This window comes from Epinephelus fuscoguttatus, linkage group LG12, assembly GCF_011397635.1.
Source record: "Epinephelus fuscoguttatus linkage group LG12, E.fuscoguttatus.final_Chr_v1".
NCBI classification, from domain to species: domain Eukaryota; kingdom Metazoa; phylum Chordata; class Actinopteri; order Perciformes; family Serranidae; genus Epinephelus; species Epinephelus fuscoguttatus.
Window position 1 is genome coordinate 42,702,279 of NC_064763.1, and position 27,249 is coordinate 42,729,527.

At 42.7% G+C, this 27,249-nt stretch overlaps 3 protein-coding genes and 1 pseudogene across 6 annotated transcripts in view; all 4 read right to left on the reverse strand.

The window, feature by feature from the left end:
* Positions 1-4,449, reverse strand: part of LOC125898771 (olfactory receptor 10J4-like) — a 37,873-nt gene extending 33,424 nt beyond the window's left edge. Inside the window, exons 1-3 of the mRNA XM_049592716.1 lie at positions 4,378-4,449; positions 3,617-4,276; positions 1,165-1,277 (exon numbers count right to left, since the gene is read on the reverse strand). Of these exons, the coding sequence (XP_049448673.1) occupies positions 1,165-1,277; positions 3,617-4,276; positions 4,378-4,449 (845 nt within the window). The remainder of the gene's footprint in view (positions 1-1,164; positions 1,278-3,616; positions 4,277-4,377) is intronic.
* Positions 1-27,249, reverse strand: part of LOC125898750 (neuronal acetylcholine receptor subunit alpha-9-like) — a 258,716-nt gene that overhangs the window by 180,539 nt on the left and 50,928 nt on the right. The window contains exon 6 of one of the 4 annotated variants that reach the window (XR_007450651.1): positions 14,297-14,403. The exons of the other annotated variants lie outside the window; for them this stretch is intronic. The gene's annotated coding sequence lies outside the window, so the exon portion shown is untranslated. Of the gene's footprint in view, positions 1-14,296; positions 14,404-27,249 lie in introns of those variants that run through there. 4 annotated transcript variants of the gene reach the window in all.
* Positions 14,527-15,521, reverse strand: LOC125898768 (olfactory receptor 52N4-like; annotated as a pseudogene).
* On the reverse strand, positions 24,214-25,807 carry LOC125898797 (olfactory receptor 52N5-like). Its single transcript, XM_049592744.1, has one exon. It carries the CDS (start codon positions 25,802-25,804, stop codon positions 24,863-24,865), a length of 942 nt encoding a protein of 313 aa, XP_049448701.1. The 5' UTR covers positions 25,805-25,807; the 3' UTR covers positions 24,214-24,862.

The window sequence follows — 27,249 nt, forward strand, 5'->3', positions numbered from 1 at the left end:
AGTTTTAAAAGAGAGTTGCACTTAACGGTTTCATATTTTCTGCATAAGTATTTCACTTTTGTATGCACTTTGTAATAAAAACTTTGTGTAGTGTAAGCATCTTTGTTACTTGCAGGAATAAGAAAAAAATAAAGAATATTATTTGATCTTTTTCACCATTACCTGCATTCCAAATATTGTGGAGGTGTGTGGTTTAGGTGCCCAGTATACCCCTATATTTTCTAGTTAGACATTGCCACCCCAAAATGATCACATAACTATCCTGGCCACCCCACAGAAGATTTTCTGGCTCTGCCACTGCGGATATGGCCGCCGCCATCTTAAGCTGCAGTATCTTGTTCCTGCCGTCCGACCAATCACAAGCAGCACCATTGGTTGCGAGCACACTGACTGGCACACACAGCTGTCAATCATGATGTCAAACCCTTTTATTTCATCAAATAAAAACCAGGAAAACAAACACGTGAACAAACATCAGTGTGATAAGAACAACCTAAAATGGCAGAAAGCATCTTTGGAAAAAAAATTATTTGATGATTTTTTTACTTTGGCCCATGATCCATCCACTAACATGGAGGGGTTTATTAACTATACTTCAGCCCACTGTTATCTGCATTTCCACCACTCTCTAAAGCACAGTAAAAATGAGGCAAATTTATCCGCAACACGACACAGGGGTGAACACACTCTGCGGACCTGCAGCTCAGTTTGCCCACCAGCTTCATCTGAAAATTACAAGAACACAAAGAACATCTTAGATTTTGTCTCACTGCAACGAAATTTAGCCAACGCTCCTCCTCCTGAGCTCCAATGTTGATGGTCGGAGCGGCTATTGTGGCCATTATTTTTTAGGGTTTATGTAGATTTAAAGAAATAAACTTTGTCTTTACGTTAATAAATATATAGAGAGCAGAGCAACATTATATGTTTGGCACAATGTACAATTCCAAAAGACCAGTTTAAATTCATATTATTTCTAAATAAGTTTCTGTGCATGACAGTCTTTTTAATCCCAAACAGACATCTGGAGCCCTGTCCTGGATATTCAGCTGTCTTTTCTGTCTCCAGTTTGTGGGTGTGTGGTGAGCAGAGCGGCAGCTTTCCTCTCCCAGTCAGAACACTGTGTTGACGTCCTTTGTGGGTAACACAGCAGCAGGTCTGAACCTGCTCAGAGTCCTCCTGATGGACTCTCGCAGCTCCTTGTTCCTCAGACTGTAGATCATCGGGTTTAGGAAAGGAGTCAGAGCGGAGAACAGCACAGACACAATGATACGGTCCTAAAACAAAATCAAATATAGATTAAACAAACTTTAATAACCACATGAGGTTCACTCTGCCATTTACCACAGATCCTGATGATGACAAAGTTGGTCAGTCTGTCGTCCAACGCTTTTGAATGTTCAGATTTCTATGAAATGTTCTGTGAAGGCTTGTGCTCCCCAACCAGCCAAGCAGCATCAACATGATTCCTCTTATTGTTGGTGACCATTAAACTTTGAGGCTGGTGCCTTTTTAATATTTTGGTTGACAAAGTATTTTCAAGACCAAATGGACAAATGCACATTTAATTTGCTGTGGATATCATCATCTGGATGAATCCAAGAGGTCGGGGCAGAGTACAACACAGTGTCAGTAATGCACACCTAGAAGGATATTTGAGGACGGACATTTTTATTTATAGCATCAGACTGTTATCTTTATGAAAACTCAGTGAGCTCATCTGCTGAGCGGGGCCAAGTCGACCCAGTGTTGAGATTTCTCTGTCAAGCTTCTGCATCTAAGATCAAAAATGAAACTTCAAACTCTTTACTTGTCTTGTCTAAAATACTGATGATGAATACAGGACTCTTAAACGTATTTTTTAAGAAGACATGTACAGTAGCTGCAAAAGTTTGGGCACCAGTGGTCAAAATTTTGTTTACTGTGAACACTTTCACAATAACAATAAAGAAAAAGGGCCTGAAGCAAAAGTTTGGGCACCCTGCATGGTCAGTGCTCAGTAGCGCCCCCTTTGGCAGGTACCACAGCTTCCAAACACTTTCTGTATCCAGCTCAGAGTCTTTCACTTCTTGTTTGGAGGATTTCTTGCAGCTCTGTGAGATTCTTGGGCCGTCTTCACGCTCTGCTCTTTGAGCTCTATCCACAGATGTTTGATGATGTTTAGGTCGGGGGACTGTGAGGGGCGTGGCCAAACCTTCAGCTGGCTCCTCTTGAGGTCGTCCATTGTGGATCTGGAGGTGTGTTTAGGATCATTGTCCTGTTGTAGAAGCCATCCTCTCTTCATCTGCAGCTTTTTTACAGATGCTGTGATGTCTGGAATTTAACTGAATCCATTCTTCCCTCTACCTGTGAAATGTTCCCCGTGCCACTGGCTGCAACACAAGCCCAAAGCATCATCCATCCACCCCTGTGTTTAACGGGAACAGCCCATTGGTTTGACATCCCATTGTTCCGACCATATTAAACTCATTGTTCTGAAGTCCGTTCCGAAATCATCATGATGCCCTGTGGTTAAGGTCTGGTTAGGTTTAGGCACAAAAACCACTTGGTTAGGGTCAGGAAAAGATCATGGTGTGGGTTAAAATGAAAAAGAAAGTGACAAACACATAAGCTGTGAGCCTGCTCCGCCTCAAGCCGGTCGCGGCGCACCATACGCCCGCCGCGAGCCGTTCAGCACCGCGGACAGTCCAACTAATGGGATGTTGAACCAATGGGCTGTCGATCCAATGACATGGACCCGTGTTTAACAGTTTGTTCTCCAAACATACCTCAAAGTTCTGTTTTACCTTCATCAGTCCACAGGACTTGTTTCCAAACAGCATCAGGCTTGTTCAGATGTTCCTTTGCAAACTTGTGATGCTGAATTTTGTGGTGAGGACACAGGAAAGGTTTTCTTCTGATGACTCTTCCATGAAGGTCATATTTGTCCAGGTGTGTCTGCACAGTAGAACAGTGCACCACCACTCCAGAGTCTGATCAATCTTCCTGCAGGTCTTTTGCAGTCAAACAGAGGGTTGATTTGCCTTTCTAACAATCCTACGAGCTTGACCTCCACAGTTTCTGTTAACTGCCATTTCTTAATGACATGACCAACTGAGGAAACAGCTCCCTGAAAACACTTTGCTATCTTCTTCTAGTCTTCATCAGGTTTTTTAGTTTTCAGAGTGCTAGGCAGCTGTTTAGAGGAGCCCATGGCTGCTGGTTGTTGGGACAAGGTTTCAGGAGTCAGAGTATTTATAAAGCTTCGAAATCTGCATCACCTGGCCTTTCCTAACGATGACTGTGAACAAGCCAGAGCCCTAACAAGCTCATTAAGGTCTGAGACCCTGGGAAAAGTCATCTGAGAGCTCAAATGTCTTGGGGTGCCCAACATTTTCCCTTTTTTTCACTCTAAACTTACTATAAAACAAAAATAAAACACACATCCTGCTTGAGATATTGAAAAGCATGTTTCATCTTTAACTTCATGTTTTTTGAAGATCAGTTCATCTTCCACTCACTTAACTACTCACAGTAAACAAAATTCTGACAAGGGCTGCCCAAACTTTTGCAGCCACTGTGTGAGACTAAAACAAAGGCAAAGGTAAAAATTAAAGCTGAAGGATTTGTCTCGTACCTCAGGTGAAAACTTTCCCACCCTGTAGGAGATGAACACAAACGAGGCCGAGCTGTAAGAGATGGACACCACAGTCAGGTGAGCAGCACACGTCCTGAAGGCCTTTAGCCTTTGAGCGACACCCATCCTCGATATGGAAACACCAATCAGGATGTAGGAGGTGAGGATGAGGACTCCTGTGGTCAGTAGCGCCAGTATGGCGAAGGAAATGGACACGATGTTATCTATGGTGGTGTTACCACACACCAGCTGCCGTACAGAAGACAGGTCACACCAGCCATTCCTCACCACACTGGGGCCGCAGTAAAGCCGCTGCCAGGTCATGGAGGTAGCTGCTAGCATGGAGAAGCCAAGGCTCCAGGCTCCTGCGATAAGGAGCAGCCGGACGGGCCGAGTCATGACCGCCGTGTAGCGCAGAGGGTTGCAGATGGCCACGTAGCGGTCGTACGCCATGACAGTCAGGATGGCACAGTCAGTTACACCTAGCTGAACGAAGAAATGCATCTGGAGGAAGCAGCCTGGGACGGAAATGGTATTCATGTCTGTCAGGAGGCCCGACAGCATTTTGGGGATGGTGGTGGTGGTGAAGAGGATGTCCACGAAGGAGAGGTTGGAGAGGAAGAAATACATGGGAGAGTTGAGCTTTGAATCAGTCAGCACCTGCGTGAGAATAAACAAGGCGAGATTAAGACACTAATAATTCCATTTTAGTCAGACTGAGGCAAAACTGATGAAATGAACTTTAATAGATTATTTTGTACCACAAAGATGATCATGCTGTTTCCTCCCAGGATGATGATGTAACCCAGAAGCAGGAAGACAAAAACTATCATCTTTTTCTCACCAAGGCTGGCGAGGCCCTGGATGATGAAGAAAGTGACGCCATCAGGCTCCCAGGTGCCGTTAACAGAGCTGGATCTCTGATTGGTCGACAAGGGCAGGTTTGAATCTGGAGAAAGAGTGAGGTAAGGGTGGGGTTAGTCAGGCATGTGCACAGCTAGACCCAGGTGCTGATCTTTTGGGCTCTGACTAGATAAATGTCCTTTTTTTTTTATCAAACTTTTTTTTCCCCAGTTCTTTTAAAAAATTTTTAAATTCGACAACAATTTTAATCAAAAGTGTGGTGTATGCCCAACAACTGCATCTGAGTTGAGCCCCTCGTCCTCTCTTTTCACCTTCCCTGTCACAGCTAACAAGCGCAAATCAAGTGCCCTGTGTTAGCAAGCAAGCAAGCTAGCTGTAACTAAGCTCTGCTGAGTGGATCTGGCGTCAGTTGCTTTGCAACATCAGCTGATAGTCATTTAAAAATTACAAATGTTTAAATAAACTGGCCAGATCAGCCCTGGAGTGTCATTTTAAATGACATTAATCACTCAAGATAGTATTTTGCTGCATTAGCTAACAAGCAATTCATCCACATTGGCAAGCAAGCTAACGTTGGTTAAGATCTTGCTAAAACCACCGTATCACGATATATTTCACATGTTGGTGTTTCCTCTGGGATTTTTTTCAGCACTGCGGGGCATTGAATGAAAGACATGAGGCACTGACTTTGTTCAATTTACTGTTTATCAGACCACAAATGAGACAAGAATTAACTAGCACAGCCCATGGACCCTGTGCTTCACTCACTTCAGCCAGTACAAACCCAAGCCCCGGGATTCACAGAGGACCAGAGGCTAGCAGCAGCGGGTCTTACCTGTGTAACAGTAGCAACAGAAAGTTTGCTGATTCAGTAGGAAGCAGGGCGGTCAGACCCCCAGAGCTGGGTCTTATGCTGGCTGAAATTGAGTTACATCTGAAGATCTGGCCGCCTGTGTATCATCTCTAGTCAACAACTCTCTGTGCTTCTGATCTGTAACGTCGACAGGAAGTGACCGCCATGAGACGGCGTATCATCTCTAGTCAACGACTCTCTGTGCTTCTGATCTGTAACGTCGACAGGAAGTGACCACCGTGAGACGGCGTATCATCTCTAGTCAACAACTCTCTGTGCTTCTGATCTGTAACGTCGACAGGAAGTGACCGCCATGAGACGGCGTATCATCTCTAGTCAACGACTCTCTGTGCCTCTGATCTGTAACGTTGACAGGAAGTGACCACCATGAGACGGCGTATCATCTCTAGTCAACAACTCTCTGTGCTTCTGATCTGTAACGTTGACAGGAAGTGACCACCATGAGACGGCGTATCATCTCTAGTCAACAACTCTCTGTGCTTTGTTCTGATTTGCAGCTTTTCAGACTTATTTTGTGGCTGAATATAATTTGTAGCTTCTTAAAATCTGAATGAGGATAGTGATAGTGAGATACTGGCTACAGTGATGAAACAAAACCAGCATCAGATGGACTGTATTCATAATCAATACGCCACAATAATATAAGTAACCAGCGCCATCAGCCATCTTGAGTCAAGCTCAGATCGCTGCAACTTTTCTGTGCAACTTTTTAAAATGGTTTCTTTGGTCTGAACTGGGCTTCAAGGTTGACCTATCAAATCATAAAGTGTTTGAACTTTATTAGTTATTTGAACTCCATCTTGACCAGCGACAACATCAGACCCCATAATGACGTTACAGTAACAATAATCTGATGTGAAAGCGTCTGCTGCCAAATGATCAACAAATTTTTGATACTTCAAGTTCGTTTTGTCGCTTCAGGCTTTTACTTAAGTAAAACTGTGAATGCAGAACATTTACTTGTAAAAAAAAAAAAAAATTCTTAATGGGTTATATTAAGATCAAAATACTTCTTCCACTGCAGGCATGAAGCAAAGCGAACATCAGCAGAGCCGAGCTGCAACAGCTTTGCCTCTTTGAATGATTCATCTTCAAGAAAGCTTCAAAGCAGGAAAAATAATCAAAAGTTGAGGTAATTTTGTGTCACATGTTCTCAAGGTCAAGAAAAATTAAATGTCAAAACACCAACAACTGAAAACAATTCTTAAAGGACGAACTCACATGTATCTCTTAAAACAATCTGCATGTCCAAACACACAGTTTGCTGGAATCGTTCCTCCTCATCATACTGAACATTTAAGGACACTAACAAAAATCAGTGATGTGGTGAAAATCTACGGTCCTGAGTTTGCCACATCAGAAGGGGATCCTCCAAAGTTACAGTTACTCCCTGTTTTTCTCTTGGCATCATCACTTAATGAGCATGTGTCAGACGTGATTAAAGAAAATAACACGTTAGTTGTGTTTGTGAAAAAAATCTCTTTAAATCTCTGTTATTGGAGTTTCATACAGTTTCTCTGTGAAAGAGGTGGAACATAAACCCAATCTGTCCTGACAGTCCAACAGACTGAGAGAGGATTTATCACCCCAATACTTTCCAACCTATCAGGCTTTAATATGCTCAAAAAAAGAAGTAATTTCATGGAAAACTGAGAATAATGTGATTACTATTACTTTACACATTTAGCAGTCTGTGCAAAAACAATTAGGAAGTAAACTCAAAGTCAATAAAACAGGTGAAGGATCAGAATTTGACAAAGGCAGCATGACCTGAAGTGATTGAATCACAAAATCTGAAGGTAAAGCTCTTTCTTACTCTCTGGAGTCGAGTACATGGAAACTCTAACACCTCAAAACCTGCTGCTTCCACTTCACAATCACTTCTTTAACCAATTCAATATACAAACAACAAGTATAAATATAGTTTAAAGCTTCAACACTGTACGATAAGAGCAGCTAATGTTAAGCCTTTATGCAAATTAAATAAGTAAGAAAAGATTCAGCTCTTTCTCTAATAGTTTGCAAATGTGTCATCGCCTTCAGACACTGACAAAGAATTTCACTGAAGCACTTTTAAGGAAACAAATGAAGAACCTTTAACGCTATCATCATTTTTACAAACTGTCTTCTGTGTAATGACATTTCTGTTCTCCTGCTTATAACTGAAAACATATTTGTGAAGTCACACTGTGGAGTTTGATGGCACTGGACATCATTAAAACATTAAAGCACACGACAACAGCACATAATGAAAATGACAGGAACACTCACAGACCTCTGGGGCTTTCATGATAAATATCAAACGGTAAAAGCTCCATCTCTCCTCAGCAGACAGACACACAGACAGACAGATGAACAGATGGGTGGATGGAGGAAAATTCACTGTCAACAGAAAACAAGTGCAGAATAATGAATGTGTGAAAAAGAAAAGCTTTGTATGTAACCTAATGTGTGCACGAGCTCAGTGTGACAGCAGCTGTTACACAGTCAGAATGAAACTCTTTAAAAAGCTCTACAGCTGCACAGCACAAACAGCACGTCTTCATATTTGTCTTTTGAACACAACAGACAGAAAGAAGATCTCATCATCTCATCTGAATGTGTGAATCTTTGCTGGGCTCAGTCACGTTCAGTCAGATAGAAGCTCAACTTCATCCACGTCCACATTTCGTCTTTTCAGGAGCGACTGAGCGTTTTCTGATTCTGATGGAGATGAAGGTGAAACCAAACATGGTTAATTACACAAAGTGACATCACATCCTTTCATTAAAAATATAAATTGTACACAGGACAGTAAGAGAATTCCAAAGGGACCTATTTTTAGTTACCTCTGTGGTTATAAACAAGAAAACATGAGAAACATCATCGTCTTTGTTGCCACGGTAACAACTGCCCCCTTCAAATGTTTATTCTCCTCATTAAAGGTTCATTATAAAAGTAATTACTTTAATTGCTTGTGCAATGTGTGTGTGTGTGTGTGTGTGTGTGTGTGTGTGTGTGTGCATTGTACTTGTTGTGAAGATGGGCTTTAACCGTCACAACTTTCAGATCCATCAAAGTTTCAGTTCATTTTTGTCGTTAAGTCGTAAAATGATTTCAGTCATCACTACAAAAATAAATAACACAAACTTAAAATATTGAAATAACTGTCCAACCTCAGATTCCATCACGTCCTCACTGTGACCTCATCACATGTCCACGTTTGGTCATGGACTTTCCACGTCCACATATGACGTCCAAGGTACCCTGGGTGTGTTGGTTGTTGACGTTCTGGGACGCCGTGTCAACTTCAGCCTGTTACATGCATTGTCTGTTTTCAAAATACACTTCTGTTTTCACAGGAAATGTACAGTTTGCATACAGTCTCTTTCAAAATAAAAGCACTGTGAATTGACACTTTTGACACGTGGTTATGTTTAGGAAAAAAAGATGCAAAAAACGCCCTCTCTCAGGTGAAAGTCAGTGTTTGTTGAACCCCTCCCACCTGGATTTGCGCCTTAACTTTCATCCGTGTCCCACTGTGATTCCCCTTGATGCCACCAGGCACCATTAAACTATAAAGGCGACCGACTGTGTATCGTGCCAACATGAAAGGACGCCTTTTCGTTGGTTTAAGTCCCCCCAAAGGAATTCCTGTCGGGGTCCAAGTCTAAGGCCATGGTTCTTTTGGGACGACCCAAAATTCCAAAGCTCAGTTGGTCTGTAAAATGACCCACTGGACTTACAGCCCGTTTGAAAAAGTGTTTGCATTGTATATGTCTGAAAACCACGGATACATTTGTCAACAACCCTGTGGTGAATGTGTGGTTATGTTTAGGCACAAAACCACTTGGCTGTGGTTGGGAAAAGATCATGGCTGGAGCTAAAACAGCCCCACGTTTGGTGGCACAAAAGTCTTGATCAAGCAGGGATTGTTTGTTTGGTTTGGTTCAGTGCAGTAGTGTCATCTGGTTTATTTGTGCCTATGTGTGCCTACATTTTTTATAATGAGTCTTCAACTAATCTTGCAAATGGAATTGTGACAAAAGCAGCAGGTTGTGTCTTTGGGTTCTTTTTTACTGATAAATGTGCCTGAGGTGCATTGTTTTGGTCATGTCCATTCGCTGTGACGCAAATACATTTTGATGCTGATGAGTGGTGCACATGTCACAGGCCAGAGATCAGAGTGTGAGAAACATTTCTGGCACTCATTTGTGATGCTAGGCAACAATATTGTGTTACTTATCTTGTGTCTTTAGGCCCTGACACACCAAGCCAACGGTCGGCCGTCGACCAAAGTCGGGCCGTCGGTGAGCATCCTTTTGGCATAGTTTTTGCGGTGTGTCCCACACAGTCGGCACTTTGGCATCGGTGGCTTTTCGGCCCTCCTCGCCCCTGTAGCGAGTGAATCTGCCTGTAGTGAAACCGGGGATCAACAACCGTCTGGATGTAATAGTCCGTGGAGGTGCTGCGGTGCTCGGCTGCACAGATAGGAAACCCCTCGGCTGACAGGATGTACCACTCTCTCACTCCGCTCTCTCTCACGCAGGCGCGGAACGTACGTGCTACTTGGCCGTCGGATGTAGTCCGTGTCATGTGTTCAAATGCAACTGACACAGGGCGACGTGAGGCAACATAGATGACGCAGCAGTTGGCTTTCATCACCGCTAGTTCTTTGATGTCGGTTTGGTGTGTCAGCACATTTAGCGAGCAAAAGTCATCAAACCAACACAACTGAAGCTTTGAAATAAAGCGAACAAACCTCAGCAGGGAAGAATCTGCAGAGAGCAGCAGTACGAGCATCGAGTCTGCTAATGTCACTGCTGCTAGCACTAATGATACAATGACAGAGGCTAGCAGCCAGCCACATGTTGAAGACATGTCTGAGGAATACACTGACTGACAAACTGATGAACATCCATCATGATGTTGGAACTGGTGCAGAGGCTGTTCTGCAGGAGTTTGATGCAACAGGGAGGAAATGCCTGCTAAATGCCTGTACGTTTCTCGGGGCGATATTCAGTGTATTATACTGTATTCTGATATTCTGCTGGCTGTTGCTGTCACGTCTGTGGGCTTGTCTTTGAAATGGTGGTAAGCTATCAGAGTTTTATGGTGGTGTTGTGTTGGTAACATTAGTGTTAATCTCTTGTTCACTCACTGAGCAGACTGTGTATGTCCATGTGTGGGGACCTGTGTGTTCAGGGTAAGCTACGAGTGGGCGGGCGGTTCCTGTGTGTAGAAAGAAATATAATCCTGCCGGCGCCACTGAGTGTGCTGTGATGACCCACCTACCTATCTTTGCTCTACAGCAGGGGTCATCAACAAGATTTGTCCAAGGACAGTTTTTCTCAGCAGACACTGTGACTTTCAAATTATATGTACACACATGCGTCTAATTATGTTTTAAATATGGGAGCAAACTTGGAAATGTGCATAATTGATGGGAGGACTGAGGGTCCTCCCCCTGGAAAAACAAATAGAATTCAAACAAATTTCCCACAGTTCTGCACCATGTGCACCGGTCTAGATGAGTTTGACTGATGGTGCAGAGAATAGCATAATAACTGGTTGGACCTGTGAGAGAAAATGAGAGAACAGGCTCATCATAACAATCAGAGCTGAACTGTAACATTAGGTTTCCAACTAAAGAACCCAAACAGTTACACGCCTACATTTTCACAACAAAATAGAACAGGCTGCAGTGAGAGTCTCTCTCCATGGGATATTTCAAAATAGCAGCTTTGTGCATTTAGTCCTTCTCAGGCAAGCTCAGGGGTTTAGTGTTGCTGTAGCCCACAGGAAGTGAGGATTAGAATATATGACCTTCACATAATCCGCTCCAAATGAATCTATATTTTTAAAGTCATTACTAAAAGTGTGTGTCATATAAAAACTAAAGTGATGGTCAAAGTTGTCACAGTGAAATTTAAGGTGTGCTGATGGATTCACGTCATCAACTCATGCATTGAGTAACATTACAAGTTAACGTTCCACCTTAAAAGTTGCCGGCAGTCGGCCCAGTGAATGAAGTGATTTTTTTCTCTTTCATTTTATAGTTGTAGTTTACTGATGTATGAACAGAGGTTACATAAAACCAGAGTGAGCGTCCTCTACTGACCAATCAGACTGCAGGGTTTCTAGCTCCACCTTTTAGGACCAGATCTGTGTGCTAGGTACCCCAACAGAGGGGGGACCAAACATGGGGACGCTAAGGAACGCTTCTGTTGGGACCATCCACAACTTTACACTGTGGAGACAGAAACAAAGCGACTGAACTGAACTGCTCGCTGGAAACAGGACTTTATACATCAGAGGAAATCACTGTATTGTTACATTTACCTGACAGGTATTTATTGGTTATGTTGCAGATTCAAATTTTCACAAAACAAACGAACAAAAAAAAACAAACAATTAAAATATGATGCATTATTATCCCTTAAACTATCCAGCATAACATAAGGATTAAAATCTCCACCTTGAACAGACTTTAAGTAAATTGCTGCAGGACTTTTACTGAGAGGCTGGGTGACCAGGTGTATTTTTACACTTTAAACCACATCTCAAGCGAGAAAAGTGTCTCCTTTGGATAAAGTTGTGTGGTAACGTTAGACCACAACATCAACTCAACGTGAATAAGATTAACAATGATGTCTACATCTGTTCTAAGGTAAGTCAACATTGTGTTTGAGGCAACATATTGTCACTTTGCTGGAAAGAAATATAAAGTTATCTTTAACATCTCTAGCTAACGTTAGCTAAAGTTAGCCTAACGTTAGCTCCTAGCTGCGTTGTTCATCATGTTACCTTGTTTGCTGGGAGTTCATTAGCCTATTTTGTTCTAGTTTTGTACTTTGGTGATGGTACATCATTGTTAGCTGTTGTCCAAAGGGCTCTAGTTAAGCTAACGTTAACTTCTGGAGCTTAGCTTCATTAACTTATCTGTAATGGCAGAGATAACAAAGGTTGGCAAACGTTATGCTGAATGATTCAGTGTAAATACTGTAGCACCAAACTAACGGAGAGACACTCTTGGTAAAGATGGTAAAAAGGCCGTTATCCTTTTCTCATATTCTGAGCCAAAAACCTTAACTTCAGTGGCACTTTAACTTGTTGTCTTTGATGGTGACGGCAACCAGATGCGGTTCACAAGCGTACACTGTGACCTGTAAATTTTGGCTTGTAATTTAAGCTTTTCATCGACCTTCTCAACAATAAAATGATGAATATATCCCTCCAATGCGTAGTTTAGGCCCTTTTGGTTACTTCTCAATGACATCTGATCATTATGTCTCCAAAAATCATCAGTTGCCTCCTGTGAAATGCCGTGTACTGTGACACCTGCCATAGCGCCAGCCACTGAATGTTGATAGTTTATCCAGTGAGTGGAGGGGACGTGGCTTAGCCATAGGTCAATTTACGTATGTGTACGGAGACAATCAACAGGAAGTACATTCATTCCTGTGGGAATCTGCGCCTGTGAAACTCCTCCCTTCTTTAATTTTTCGGTCCAGAATTTGCCACGAGTACATTCAAAAAATTAAAACTTTTGCAGTGGATTTTGGAGAGACCATATGACAGTGTGCTATTTTAGCTAACACGATGCTAACAGGCTATTTCCTTCAATTCAGTTGCCTGTTGGTTGATAAGTGAGGTTGTTTGGTTACAAAAAACTTGTTTATCTAGTTTTAACACTCTGTGAATCTAAGTAATGTTATTCTGCTAAAATATGGTTATACATTATTTACAGTCAGATTGTGTTTATGACTCGTTCAGCCATTCATACGTCTTTTTAATTCAATATTTCACAAATCATGCCACGTACCTGACAGGCCAACATCTTCACTTGTTTGTTGACGTGCAGTATTGGTCCTGTTTTTGTCCCAGTAATGTTCCAAGCATATATTCCAAACTACTGGATGGTGAAAAATGAATAAGCCCCTCCCCCATGGCTACAGGTAGTTTCTATCAGGCTTCTATCCTTCTGTGAAGAAATGCACTTCCTTGCATTGGTGTTGATGTTTGTTCAATCATTGTGTTTATAGACTTTACAAACACTAGATTAGTCTAAACAGTGATATAGTGACGTGAAAAATGTGAGATATTCATATATATATGTAGCTAAACTCTGCTGGTTTTCTTCCCAGAAGTATTTGTAAACAACAAGGTGATTCCCTCCGAAGGGACACTAACAACTCAAAGTACACATCAAATAAAATTTCTCCAAATATGTTTCTTGTTATTTTAGGTAGTTATTATCACGCTAATGTATGTTCAAGTGTTCATTTCCCCCAATAAGTTGGTTTTAATTCATTATTTGATTCTATAAACACAGTCTGACCATCTCGAGCTTTTATTTTGGTAGTTCCGGTGACCGGCAGTGTGAATTTGCATATTAGCTAAATATTTAGTTTCACCCAGAACATTTAGATTTAGCATTTAGATTTAACATTTAGATTTAGATTTAATATTTAGATTTAACATTTAGATTTAGATTTAATATTTAGATTTAACATTGAGATTTAGATTTTAGATTTAGCATTTAGATTTAGATTTAGCATTTAGATTTAGATTTAGCATTTAAATTTAACATTTAGATTTTGATTTAGCATTTAGATTTAACATTTAGATTTAGATTTAATATTTAACATTTAGGTGCCATATTTAATATTTAGATTTAACTATTTAATATATTTCTAAGTTAACAAATATTGCTGTAAATGTGGTAAAAGGTGATGTTAAAAATTTCACAACACTTTTTCAAACATTGTTTGAAGCTAAATGTGGCAAAATGTTGATGTCATTTTCAGCGTGAGCCACTTTACAAACGGCACCCCACAAAACCCTGTTCTTCTTTCCTAAACCCAACCACGTGTGTGTGTTGTTGAAGGAAAAAAAACATCAGCTGGTGGTGTTGTACCGATGTAGTGCATTTATTTTGAAAGAGACTGTATGCAAACTGTACATTTCCTGTGAAAACAGAAGTGTATTTTGAAAACAGACAATGCATGTAACAGGCTGAAGTTGACACGGCGTCCCAGAACGTCAACAACCAACACACCCAGGGTACCTTGGACGTCATATGTGGACGTGGAAAGTCCATGACCAAACGTGGACATGTGACGAGGTCACAGTGAGGACGTGATGTATCACCATCATAATTCTTCTAAACCTAACTTTACTCGTAGGGGCACCAATACGTAACATACAAACCCTGGTATGAGGATACGTTGATCAAATGAAAATTAAGGGAAGAACACTAATTTACCTTTTTTAAAAAACTCCAGAATTAAAATGGTGTAATTTTTCTCAGGTGGAACATATTTGACAAACACTTGTGTATTTCCTGCGACTGCAGCCCGTAGATGACGGGGTTGAGGCTGCCGGGAACAACGTTGAAGAGAATGGCTGAAATCTTTCTGTACTCTGCGTACTGAGGGAAGCGATGGAGGATGATGAGGATGAACCCGCTGATCAGCATGATCAGATACAGGCACAGATGAGTGCTGCAGGTCTTCAGGGCCTTACCGTTTAAAGACTTGCTGTTACTCATCAGACACGCTGCTGTGATTTTAAAATAAGTGAGGACTATGCTGCCGATGGAGGACGAGAGCAGGACGACAGTGAAGGTGATGCCGTAGACGTTATTGATGAATGCGTTCTCACAGGAGAGTTTGAATAAAGAGGCGTTGTCACAGTAAGGGTTTGTGATCAGAGTCCTGCATCGGTTCAGCCGTATGGTCAGACCCAGCAGAATGGCCACCAAAACAAAAGCCACTCCCCAGGCCGACACCGTCAGCTTCATCACCATCCTGTTGGTCATCACAGTGGGGTAGCGCAGGGGGTTACAGATGGCCACGTATCTGTCAAACGCCATGATCATGAGCACAGTGTGAGCGTTGGTGCCGAACATGTGTGTGGTGAAGGCTTGTATCAGACACTCGTAGACACCCGCGGAACCAGCAGAGAGTTTCCCATGACGTCGTTTACCGAGAGGTTGCAGAAGAGGAGGTACATGGGCTGGTGGAGGCTTCTCTCCTTCCAGATCAAGACCAGAATGCCTATGTTGGCAGTTAGGATGAACACGTAGGCCAAGAGCAGGAATAGGAAGACGGGGTACTTGTTAGTCTTGGTGACCTTTAACCCCTCAAGCTGAAGAGTGAGACTGTTGTACGTGAAGTTTTCCATCTGAGGAAACAAAACAGGAGACAAAGGAGAGTATAACTTTAATGACATATACTGCAATGATACAGAAATATAGATTCTACACAAACAGAAAAACATGTTCATAATATTCCTCAACGATATGAAGATGCCTTTTAACCTTTCAGTCTCTAAAGTTGTGGACAAAGTTCTCAAAGTTCTCTCGCTTGGTCAGTGACCTCTGATGTCAGACACCGACGAAAAAAGCCATCCTTTCAGGTCAGCAGTGTCAGGGGCAAACGCAGTGGGACAACAATGTAAGTTAAGGGGAAAGAAGTCTGGGTAGAGGGGGTGGTGAATGGGCCAACAACCACTGACTTTCACTCAGAAAGGAAGGGAAGGGTTCACTTCCCATTTCTAAGCATAACCAAGTGCTTTTGTTGATGTCCCAGCGTTGGTAGTGACGTCCCAGAACAAATACGTAGTGCTGCCAGCACCATTAAAGTATAACAGCAACCAGCCGCGTATCATGCTGACATTGAAGGACGCCTTTTTCGTTGGTTTCTGATGCCAAAAGTCGCTGCCTGAGAGCTGGATTTCGACGACTTCAGAGTGAGACCGGGCTCAGGACAGAGCTAAATTATTATTTTTCAATCATGCAATTACTATGTGGGAAAAAAACAATCCAAAACTTTTTGTCGTAATTTACTTTTTATTTTTAATATAAAGTTGAAAACTACACGTGCAGAATAGTTACATGTTCAACTTGTTCTGATAATATATATATATATATATATATATATATAGGGAGGGAGAGAGAGAGAGAAAGAGAGAGTCGTTTCTCTCAAAATGTTGTTGGCTTTTTGCTGAAATTGTGCAATAAAAGTTTAGAAAACTGAAGCTGATGACCAGAACAGAGAAGTTGAGTTAAAGAATGTGCATCATTTGCTGTTTGAAAGGCACACGGCTCAGTGTGGAGGTCCAGGTGTTTGCTGATGGTGGAGAATTAGGTTACTGAATGACGTATGGGCCACTTGTAGACACCACTTCTCTGTAGCTCTCTGCTGTGTGACAAAGAAAGAGATAAAGAAATCAGTGTCAAAATAACTGTCATAACTTTCGCTGACCCAAAATCAGAGTTCCCCTCATGTCCTCCTGTCCTAATCTGGACCATACACATAAAGAAACTCAGCCCTCGGTCAACCAGAACATCCCAGCCTCAAACAGTCAAACAGCTGTACGTAAAGTTTCAGCAACAAAACAAGGTGTGAGAATAAAAAGTTCTGCTTCCACCAAACCCTTTCAGTCCAGCACCTCTGGAACCAGCAGTAAGCCTTCAGACATGGTACCTAGACCCTCGGTGTGTTCAGACAGTCCTCTTAAATGTGGGCGGGGTTGTTGTCACTCACTGCTCCGTCCAGCACTCGCTGTATTTCCTCATCAGCGGTGACACAGATGGAAGTCTGCACCTGGTTTATCGTCCACAGAACGAGGCTGCACGCCCACATTTTCACAACAAAATAGAACTCAGCCCTGAGCAGAGTGAGCGTCCTCTACTGACCAATCAGACTGCAGGGTTTCTAGCTCCACCTTTTAGTACCAGATCTGTGTGCTAGGTACCCCAACAGAGGGGGGACCAAACATGGGGACGCTAAGGAACGCTTCTGTTGGGACCATCCACAACTTTCACTGTGGAGACAGAAACAAAGCGACTGAACCGTACTGCTCGGTAGAAACGGGGCTAAGGATGTCATGACTAAATGAGGGGTTGAGAGAAATAAAAACTAATATCAGAGGAGGAGTGGAGGAGGGTGAGACTGAGAGGGAGAAATAATTAGAAGAGACAAACTGGTGATTTGTTGAATATCTGAGTAAACTCACCATCATTAAAGTCTCAGCAGAGTGGACACGTGGATCCACTGTTGTTAACTGGAGACTTTGACAGTTTTCTTTAATGAGATTTTGTCGTGTGCAACCTCAGTGTCTCTGTCAGGGGTTAGAGCCAACTTCCTGCTGCCTCACCTGAAACTTACAAGAATTTTTATCAGCCAGATTTATTGGTTTTTATTATGTTTGTAGTTAGGTTCTGAAAACTGTGATGACAGACAACAGATTCAAACATGGCTGATGTGTGACAGTGTGTGAAGGCCTTCAGTCACCACAGCAGAGTGAGAGCTGCTCTGGATTTCCTGTCCTGGTCACACAGCAAACAGCATGTGAAGAGTCTCCTGACAAAAACAGAAAACTCTGACTGCTCTCATTTTTCAGATCACTGCTTTTATAATAGATTATACACAAAAATATGCAGTGAATAATCTTGCATTCATTTTTAAACCTGCGCTGACAACCAGTCTGCACTGAAGTCTGAATGTTCGTCCAGCAGTTGATTTAACCTCCAGAGAAAGCACAGTGAAAGTAAACAGTTCACCCTGTCAGGACCATCAGTGTGCTTTATGATAAAATACATGTGTCCACACATTAAATCACACGTAGAAACTTAAATGTCAGTCGTCTCTGAAATTCTAGCTGACTGTCTCATCCTGCCTCATGGCATGCAAACAAACAGGACACATCACTGAGAGACTTTGCACCAATTCATGAAACAAATAAAACTGTTACTCACCGAGTACTTAGTAAAATGGAGACGGGTGAGGAAAAGAACAGATGCAGCTGAATGTGCACTTTAGTTGAAATTGCGCCTCCCAAAATTCAACAAATCCAACACGACACTGTGACCTCAGATACTCTGCACTTTGTACTTCTGTTAAAAATGTATTAAAAATAACATTTATATTGTTGAAATCCTGCTGAACATTTACAGCAGGAATCAAAAGTGGAAAAACACATGTAAGAGGGTGCCAAAGTGAAGATGAATGAGATGAGAAGCGCACCAGACAGTGAAGTTAGTTCAGATCAAACTCTCACAAAAATTGTAAACTGATGCATCAACAGAAATAACGCTGAGAAAACAACATCAAGTTCAGCTCTGTTCGCAGACGTCATGTTTCTACATCACTGCAGCACTGAATCAGCCGCAGCAGAACACAGAACATATGTTGTAAATGTGTTTGACCTCCCATCTTCTGATTTAAATTACCTTACAATCTTTAAAGCCGCTCCGATGATCTGAAGCTAGTTCTGAAGTTACCACCTGCACTGAGCTGAGCTAAACCTCTCAGTGTGACTCAGCGGTCTGCAGACGCTCCTTCTCAGGCCTCCTCTGAAGAAGCTACACGTCTGATTTATCAGCATTATTTCCTCTGGGGCACCGTCAATCGTTACCTTACAAACATGATGTCATCTTCACCACGTTCATGAATACTGTCAACAAAGTTGTTGTGGAAGTTCAGGATGAACGTGTTGTGTTACTGTCGTTGTGTATCTTACACTGTGAGTTACACTGTGAGACCTCCAGATCCTAAACGACAAACTATTCAATGGGAAAATGTTTAATGTCCTGAAAATACTTGTGGGGTTTAAAGAAGAGACGGTTGCACTCAGAAATGTTTCACTGAGTTGAGGAGCATGCTGCTAAATCACAGTAATATGCAGAACTACTGTGAGATCAGAGTCTACAGCTGTCATTACACAATGATTTACAGTAGAAATGACACAGTAACTTACTGTGAAAGTGATGCAACTAGAAGCCAGTGATTTACTGTAAATGTAAGGTGAAATATTTTTCAGTGCAGCCACGTCTTTTGGACAAACTAATCATGACAAACAGCATGTTTGACGAGCTCTGTCTCACTCTGAAGTCGTCGAAATCAGGAGCTTGGGCAGCGACTTGTGGCGTCAGAAACCAACGAAAAAAGGCGTCCTTTAATGTCAGCATGATACATGGCTGGTTGCTATTATAGTTTAATGGTGCTGGCAGCACCAAGGGGAAATGTGATGGGACAAGGACAAAAGTTAAGGTAGCAAAAGTTGGACTGTGTTGGATAGGTCCGACAAACACAGACTTACACCCAGGAGGCCAGTGTTCACTTCCTGTAAGACTGTAAACCCAACCACGTGTGTGTTGAAGGGAAAAAAAACGTTAATTCCTGGTGTTGTACTCAGAGTTGGGTATAAGAGTACTTTGATTACTTTTTGCAGTAACGAGTAACCTAACGCTTTAGTTTGCTGTTTGAGTAATCAAATACTTAAGTACATTCTCAAACAAGACATCAGTTACTTCCGTTACTTTTAGTATGCTGGTCCTTCAGCTCCGAAACAGCAACAGCTGTCGTTTGGTTCTAATAACGGAGATAACGTTAAACCCACCAGTCTGAAAGAAGCCACAGAGCTTGTGGCTCGCTACCTGGTCGGAGAAATGCTGCTGTTGTCTACGGTGGAGTCTACACAAGTGGAGGAGGACTCGCTGACAGACATATTTCAGACTCAGGACTTGCATCATGCCTCGTACATGCTACACGCTGGTACTCACCAATTATCCCCGGTCGTCTTTCATGATGTGTGTGATGTCATCGGGTTATTCTTGTCCTATTTTTATTACTTTCACTATTATTTGAGTCACTGTGTGTGTTCATGTGCCAGCCGACATGTTGTTGTAGTCACCTAAAAGCGTCAGCAGATGGCAGGAGCTACATTTGAAGCAGCATATGTAAACTGTCAAGCTACTGTATCTTCCACAGGAAGTTCTGACAAATGTTTCAGAATAAAAGCCTATTTAGAAAATGGAGGGATTCTCTAGCCGAGGTTATGAGGGGCTTTTAATTTGAAACAAGTGTTGAGTTTGAAATGACGGTGTGATATGTTAACTTTATAAAGACAACGGAGCGGATAAAATGTAAAAATATAAACACACAGAGGGATTAATAAATAACGGACTGTCTATAATGTAGTCTGTTTCAAATGAAGCTGGGAGCCTCTGCAGTTGTGGTGAGTAAAAGCCCCGCCGCTATTTGTTAATGTTATTACTTTATGTCCGACCGTGAGGATGTGCCATTGTTTGCTAGCTTGATGCTAATGACAGTAACATTAACTCAGCGGGTTGACAAAGTGCCTCTGCTGTTTCACACCATCATTTCCCCCTTTTACTCTGTGTGGTAACATCCCTAGAGGAAATATTAAAAACACTGGGGTGGTGTTGTCATACAGTTGTCTACGGCAGCAGATCGCTCTGTGTTTCTACTGGTCAAAGTGACGGCTGTGATGGGAGAACTGGATCTCAGTGAAGGGCAAGTGGTCCATAACTTTAATTTTGGAGACAAAAAAAAGGTAGGCTTAGCACCCTGTGGTCCATTGGCCAATAGGAAATGTAGAATACTCAAAAGTACTTCAAAAATACTTGAGTTACTTTTCTCAGGGAGTAACGTTGGAAGTACTTTTAAAGTAATTGACCCAACACTGCTTGTACTGATGTAACTTTGAAAACAGCATGTAACAGGCTGAAACTGACACGGCGTCCCAGAACGTCAACAACCAACACACCCAGGGTACCATGGACGTCATATGTGGACGTGGAAAGTCCACGACCAAACGTGGACATGTGACGAGGTCACAGTGAGGATGGGTTGGTGTGACTTGGCAGCCCAAAGCTGGATTACAGAAGATGATGCACTTCCTTCACTGACAACTGTCTCATTTATGGACTGAGTGCACAAACTTTGGTAACAGAGATAACAGGCTGTACCTCACAAGATGGCGCCCCTGTCCCACACGGCGTGACGTATCTTTACATTATCTACTGAAGCTGGTGAAGATTTCACCGCCTATTGGCTTTCCACAAGTTTCTGTGTTTGCGTCATACATCAGGAAAATGTTGCCTCCCACAAAAGACCAGGGGCCGGGTGCACAAAACACCCTTAGTTAAGATTTTCCTTGAAGTCCTAGTTAAGGTTTTATCAAAATAAAATAATTTGCACAAAACACCCTTAAGTTTTCTCCTTAAAGGGGCAATAAGCGAAATCGTTTCACCGCTAGGTTCACTGTTGTGCACTGCCTGTAGAGCAAAACAAAGTGTGTCATGAGCCACACCTCCCTCTGCCTCTGCTCTCCAACACCCCCCCGCCCCCCCCCACCTCGTCTGTGCCGGCGAGACGAGCACCGCAGCACCTCCACGGACTATTACATCCAGACGGTCCCGGTGTTTCCTCCGCAGGCTCCACTTCACTCAGCTGCCCGATAAACCCGCTGCTTCTTCCCACTTTAACCTGAATAACAAACCAGGGCTCGGTGCTCCGGTTGGATCCAAACGGAGCTGGGAAGCTAGCGGAGGCTAACTGGTTGTGTTTCCCTCCGGTCATGCTGAGGCTAATGCTCCGCTAGCCGCTCCCAGCTAGCTGTCTGTGGGGCAGCTGAGTGAAGTGGAGCCTGAGGAGGAAGCACCGGTTAGCCCCAGTTTCACTGCAGGCAGATTCACTCGCTACAGGGGCGAGGAAATAAAACCTGAACAGCCAGCTAAGTTTAGCAGTTAGCAATGTCTTTCACTCACTCTCGGTCTCTGCTATGTTTAGCTGTTTTCCTGCTTTCCTGTTAGCGTTAGCACTACTCGGCTAGCACGCTAACGCTCCAACTCCAACTGAGCCAGGAGCCAGGCTCACAGTCTCATGGAGAAGAGTTGGAACGTTAGCATGGCAGCCCATTAGTGCTAACGTCCCCACGCTTCTCCGCCAGGCTCAGTGAGTCGGAGCCGAGAAGCGTTGGAACGTTAGCAGTAGTTGGCTACCATGCTAACGTTCCGGGACCCTGCTTCTCGGCTCCGGCGAGCTCTAGCGTGGAGCCTGGCGGGCTCACAGAGAAGAGCGTTAGCGTTAGCTCCCAGAGTTAGCACTAGAGCTACTACAGCTACTGGACTAACTTGCAGCTATGGAGCGCTTCTACCAGCTCTTCTAGTCACTGAGCCTCGCCTCCATTTCAGCAGATATATTACATTTATTACAGGTACCATCATCATTGAAGTAGGCAGGGGAATAGCTAAACACAGCCGGCAGGCTGCCCGCCGGGCTACATTTTACAATGCTAATTGCAAATGTTAGCTGGGCTGCCGGGCTACTCACCTAACACAACCATAACGCCTGACCCATAGCTGGGACCGAAGCTCCGGACATTAACCCATGCTACGATTGTAACATTAAATTTAATTGAATCGACATAGCGACATGTGCCTAACGTTACTGTAACTTGGGGGTGTTCACATGAACGTACATGAACGCGCAGCCGGACCGGTTTGTAAACAATGGGCTGGAAAACAATACAGAGAGAGGTCATGCTATACTCCAGATGAAATTACACCTCTAGTTCTTCACATATCGATTTTTTAATTCCTTCAATCTAGAAATGATGAATTTCGCTTATTGCTCCTTTAAGGTTTCCTTATGTTTTTATGGTTTTCTCCCTGTCTTGGTCTGAAACTTAAGGAATCCTTCCACTGCAAAAAGACCTTAACAACCAAAGCAAGGTAAAGCAGCTTTATTTGTACAGTACGTTTCATACAGCAGGGCCACTCAAAGTGTTTTACAGAGCAACTAAATATGAAACATAATAAAGGAAAGGTCAAATTAATTACCAAATGATTTACAATTTTTAAAAATCACCATTAAAAATAGCAAGTCATGTCTCCAGATGTGCCCAGATGTCCTCAGCGTCCAAGAAGGTTCATACGTCACAAGCATGTCAGAGATATGTGGGCGCTGAGTCACAGGTAAGAAAGCAGGGTTAAACACTCTGTCTTAACTGCAACATGACAGAGTTTATGTTGATAAATGAAAAACTAACCCACCCTGAGCAGAGTGTTTCTGCGACCAGGAGAACTCACGGAGACACTTCTGGTTTTACACTTTCGACTGAATTCATTTTTGTTCCAGTCGTTTCCTGTTTTCTGATATTTGGAGATCAGATTAACTTTATAGTTCTTGCTATGATCGTATTCCTCCAGAAGTTTAATCTTTTCCTTCTCTGACCGGTATGATTTTATTGTCTTCTTTTCTTCAGACATTTTTTCTCTATCTGATCATCAGCCGACGCAGTGACACGATGACAGGCATCACAAGAGTCCGAGCAAACGAACAATCTCCATGGAAACTTTGACCACTGTGAAATCCCTTTCAACGCAGTAAATGAGTTTTTCCTTAACTAAGGGAACCTTTTAAGGGATTCTGTGCAACTGTGTAAGTCCCTCAGCTAAGGAGAAATAATCCATACTGTGTCATACTTAAGGAGAACACTTAAAGGGTCTCGTTCATGAAGTGTGTGAGTAGATCTGCACATAAAAACCTCAGTACTAAAAACCTTCACAGGGTTCATGAACGCAGCAGAAAACTCAGATCTATCGTTGGTATGTGTTTATGATCATGAATCCCAATCAATCGTAAACTGACAGAATATCCAGTGACACCATGGAGGTGATAGTTACTGTGGACAGGTGCATCCTGTCGACCTGCAGACACATGGAGCGGGAACTGCCCATTGGTTCGACAACCCATTGTTCCGACCATATTAAACCCGTTGTTCCAAAGTCCGTTCCGAAATCATCATGATGCCCTGTGGTTAAGGTCTGGTTAGGTTTAGGCACAAAAACCACTTAGTTAGGGTCAGGAAAAGATCATGGTGTGGGTTTATATGAAAAAGAAAGTGACAAACACATAAGCCGTGAACCTGCTCCGCCTCAAGCCAGTCGTGGTGTACCATACGCCCGCCGCGAGCCGTTCAGCACCACGGACAGTCGGACTAATGGGATGTCGAACCAATGACATGGATCCACATGGAGCAAACAGAGACAGAGAAAGAAAAGCTTTACTGACGCTGAGACTGAAGTTACGTTAGCTGACGGGGGGGGTTAACAGAAACATTTTATTTCCTTCTGTTAGTCCTGATGTGACTATTTCTCTTTAACAATTTTGTATTTAAGTTTTTAAATTTGGCTCATGGCATCAGTTCTTCATTAAAAGTGTGTTGTTTATCCAACAGCTGCTCCCTGTGGCAGCCACACACATCTCATATCCACATATCAAACTCAGCGTGAAATAAAGTTTATGTCTCCCATGTCGCGTCTCTGATAATTAAATAAAACACAAATGACATGCAGTGTGGGGCTGTGGTGTGTAAAGAGGGCAGAGGAGTCATTTCTAATTATGACAACATATGTGCAGTAATAACACAGGCTCCAGCAGCAGGTGTAGATTTTGTTGGTACCTATGCAAAGAGCTGAGTCACTAACATCTTGGTGAATCCTGACACACACAAATTCATTCTGCTCACGTTTCATTAATCAAACCAGGTGTGTTTTGTGCAGCCGGTCGCAGCAGATCGGTGATACCAAAGAGAATTTCTACAATTAACCAAATTAGTAAACTGACACAAAATAAAATGAACATGTGTTTCAAATACAACAAGGCAGTGTAGCTGACATGTGATGATTTGATCTGTAAATGTTTGAATTCTCAGAATAACGGCATGACCGGTTTGGATCGGAATAACCTAGACAGAGATTTGCAGATTTCTGCAGACTGCACGCCGTAGATGATGGGGTTGAGGCTTCCAGGGATGATGTGGAACAAAATGGCAGAAAGTTTTCTGTAGTCTGAGTACTGAGGGAAGCGGTGCAGGATGATGACAATATACCCACTGATCAGCATGATGAGATACACCACCAGATGAGTGCTGCAGGTCTTTAAAGCTTTACTGTTCAGAGACTTGTTCTTACTCATCAGACAGACGACTGTGATCTTAGTGTAGGTGAGAACCATGCTGCCGATGGAAGCTGTGAACAAGACGACAGTGAAGGTGAGGCCATAGACGTTATTGATGAACACGCTCTCACAGGAGAGTTTGAATAAAGAGGCGTTGTCACAGTAAGGGTTTGTGATCAGAGTCCTGCATCGGTCCAGCCGTACGGTCAGACCCAGCAGAATCCCCACCAAAACCAAAGCCACTCCCCAGGCCGACACCGTCAGCTTCATCACCATCCTGTTGGTCATTATGGCGGAGTAGCGCAGGGGGTTACAGATGGCCACGTATCTGTCAAACGCCATGATCATGAGCACAGTGTGAGCAGCAGTCCCGAACATGTGTGTGGTGAAGGCTTGGACCACACACTCGTAATAACTGATGAGGGGCTCTGAGCGCAGCAGCATGTCTGACAGCAGACGAGGCACCATGATAGAGTTCCCCAGGATGTCGTTAACCGGCAGGTTGCAGAACAGCAGGTACATGGGCTGGTGGAGGCTCTTGTCTGTGAAAACCAGTAGTGCAATACCTGCATTCATGACTATGATGAAAATGTAGGAGAAAAAGAAGAAGAGAAAGACGGGGTAGACAGAGTCCTTGGAGACATTCAGCCTCTCCAGCTGCAGGGTGAAGCTGTTGTAGGTGTAGTTCTCCATCAGCCTGAAACAACAGACGTCACAGCCTGAAAACTTTACAGCTGATAATGTTGTTTGACAAAACATTAAAGCAGGAAAAATAGAAACTAGAGCAAAACATAACCACATATGAAGAACTGTAACTTTACACCGATAAAGACTTCAGTCACCTGCTCTGAGTCTTCTGCTCTGTCCGTCCGTCTGTCTGTCTGTCTGTCTGTCTGTTGGCTCTTGTGTCTTGCACCAACAAAGACGATCTTCTCCTCAGCTGCAGTTTTAAATAGTCATTGTCTGATACTCAGAGGAGCCGTGTGACAGAACAACAACGTGCTGTTACGGTGATGTCATATTGTTTACAAAGAGTGGAATAAAACATATTAGATAGAATAATTTAGTCTTTATTATTTTATGTCATTATTCCATTAAAGTCCAGATCTCCTGTTTTTTCTCCCACATGACCAACACGTTCTCACTGCGACCTCGTCACGTATCCACGTTTTGGTCATGGACTCTCCACGTCCTGTTACAATGTGCAGGGTACACTGGGAGCGTCTGTTGTTTTGGGAAGTCCTGTCAACTTAAGCATTCACCCAACCACATGCTTTCGTTGCACAAGACAATAAACGTAAATATTTACCGACGTAATTTGGAAAAACACTGAATGTATCTAATGAGCAGAAACTGTCCATTTCCTGTGAAAACACAAGTGTATTTTAAAAAGACACAATGCATGTAACAAGCGTAAATCAATATGCCATGCCTGAACGTCAAAAACAAACGCAGGAGGATTGCGAATAATATGCAGACGTGAACAGCACTGACTGAGCTGCAATATGTGACAAGTTGGGATGAGAACACTTAGGATCTACAAGTCTAAATATGACACACGAGGTATGTTCTGGGACGCCGTGTCAACTTCAGCCTGTTACATGTATTGTCTGTTTTCAAAATACACTTCTGTTTTCACAGGAAATGTACAGTTTGCATACAACAGTCTCTTTCAAAATAAAAGCACTATGTTGGTACAACACTGCAGGGTACAACACATGGTTGGGTTTAGGAACAAAGAACAGGGTTTGGCTTTACAATCTTACAGGAAGTGAACACCGGCCTCCTGGGTGAAAGTCCGCGATTGTTGTGACGTCCTATCCTGTCAGTCATTTCTTAAAAAAGGGATTTTGCCTCTTACGTTAAAATATAACATGGCATTAAGTCACAGATTTCTGCACGTCAGCTTGATTATTGTCAGACGATCGTCACCTTCTGCTCAGAATAAAACCTCTGTATGTCCTTATTTTTGTGAGTGATAGTTCTTATTTATTCATAGTTAACACTGACTCTACACAGACAGCTGTCAGTCTGTTCGAGCACCTTTACTAAAATGTTTATTGCATATAATATGAAAAAAAAATCTGGGGTTTAACTTGTAAAAATCGGTCGGCCTATGTTTGAATAATCATCTCTCA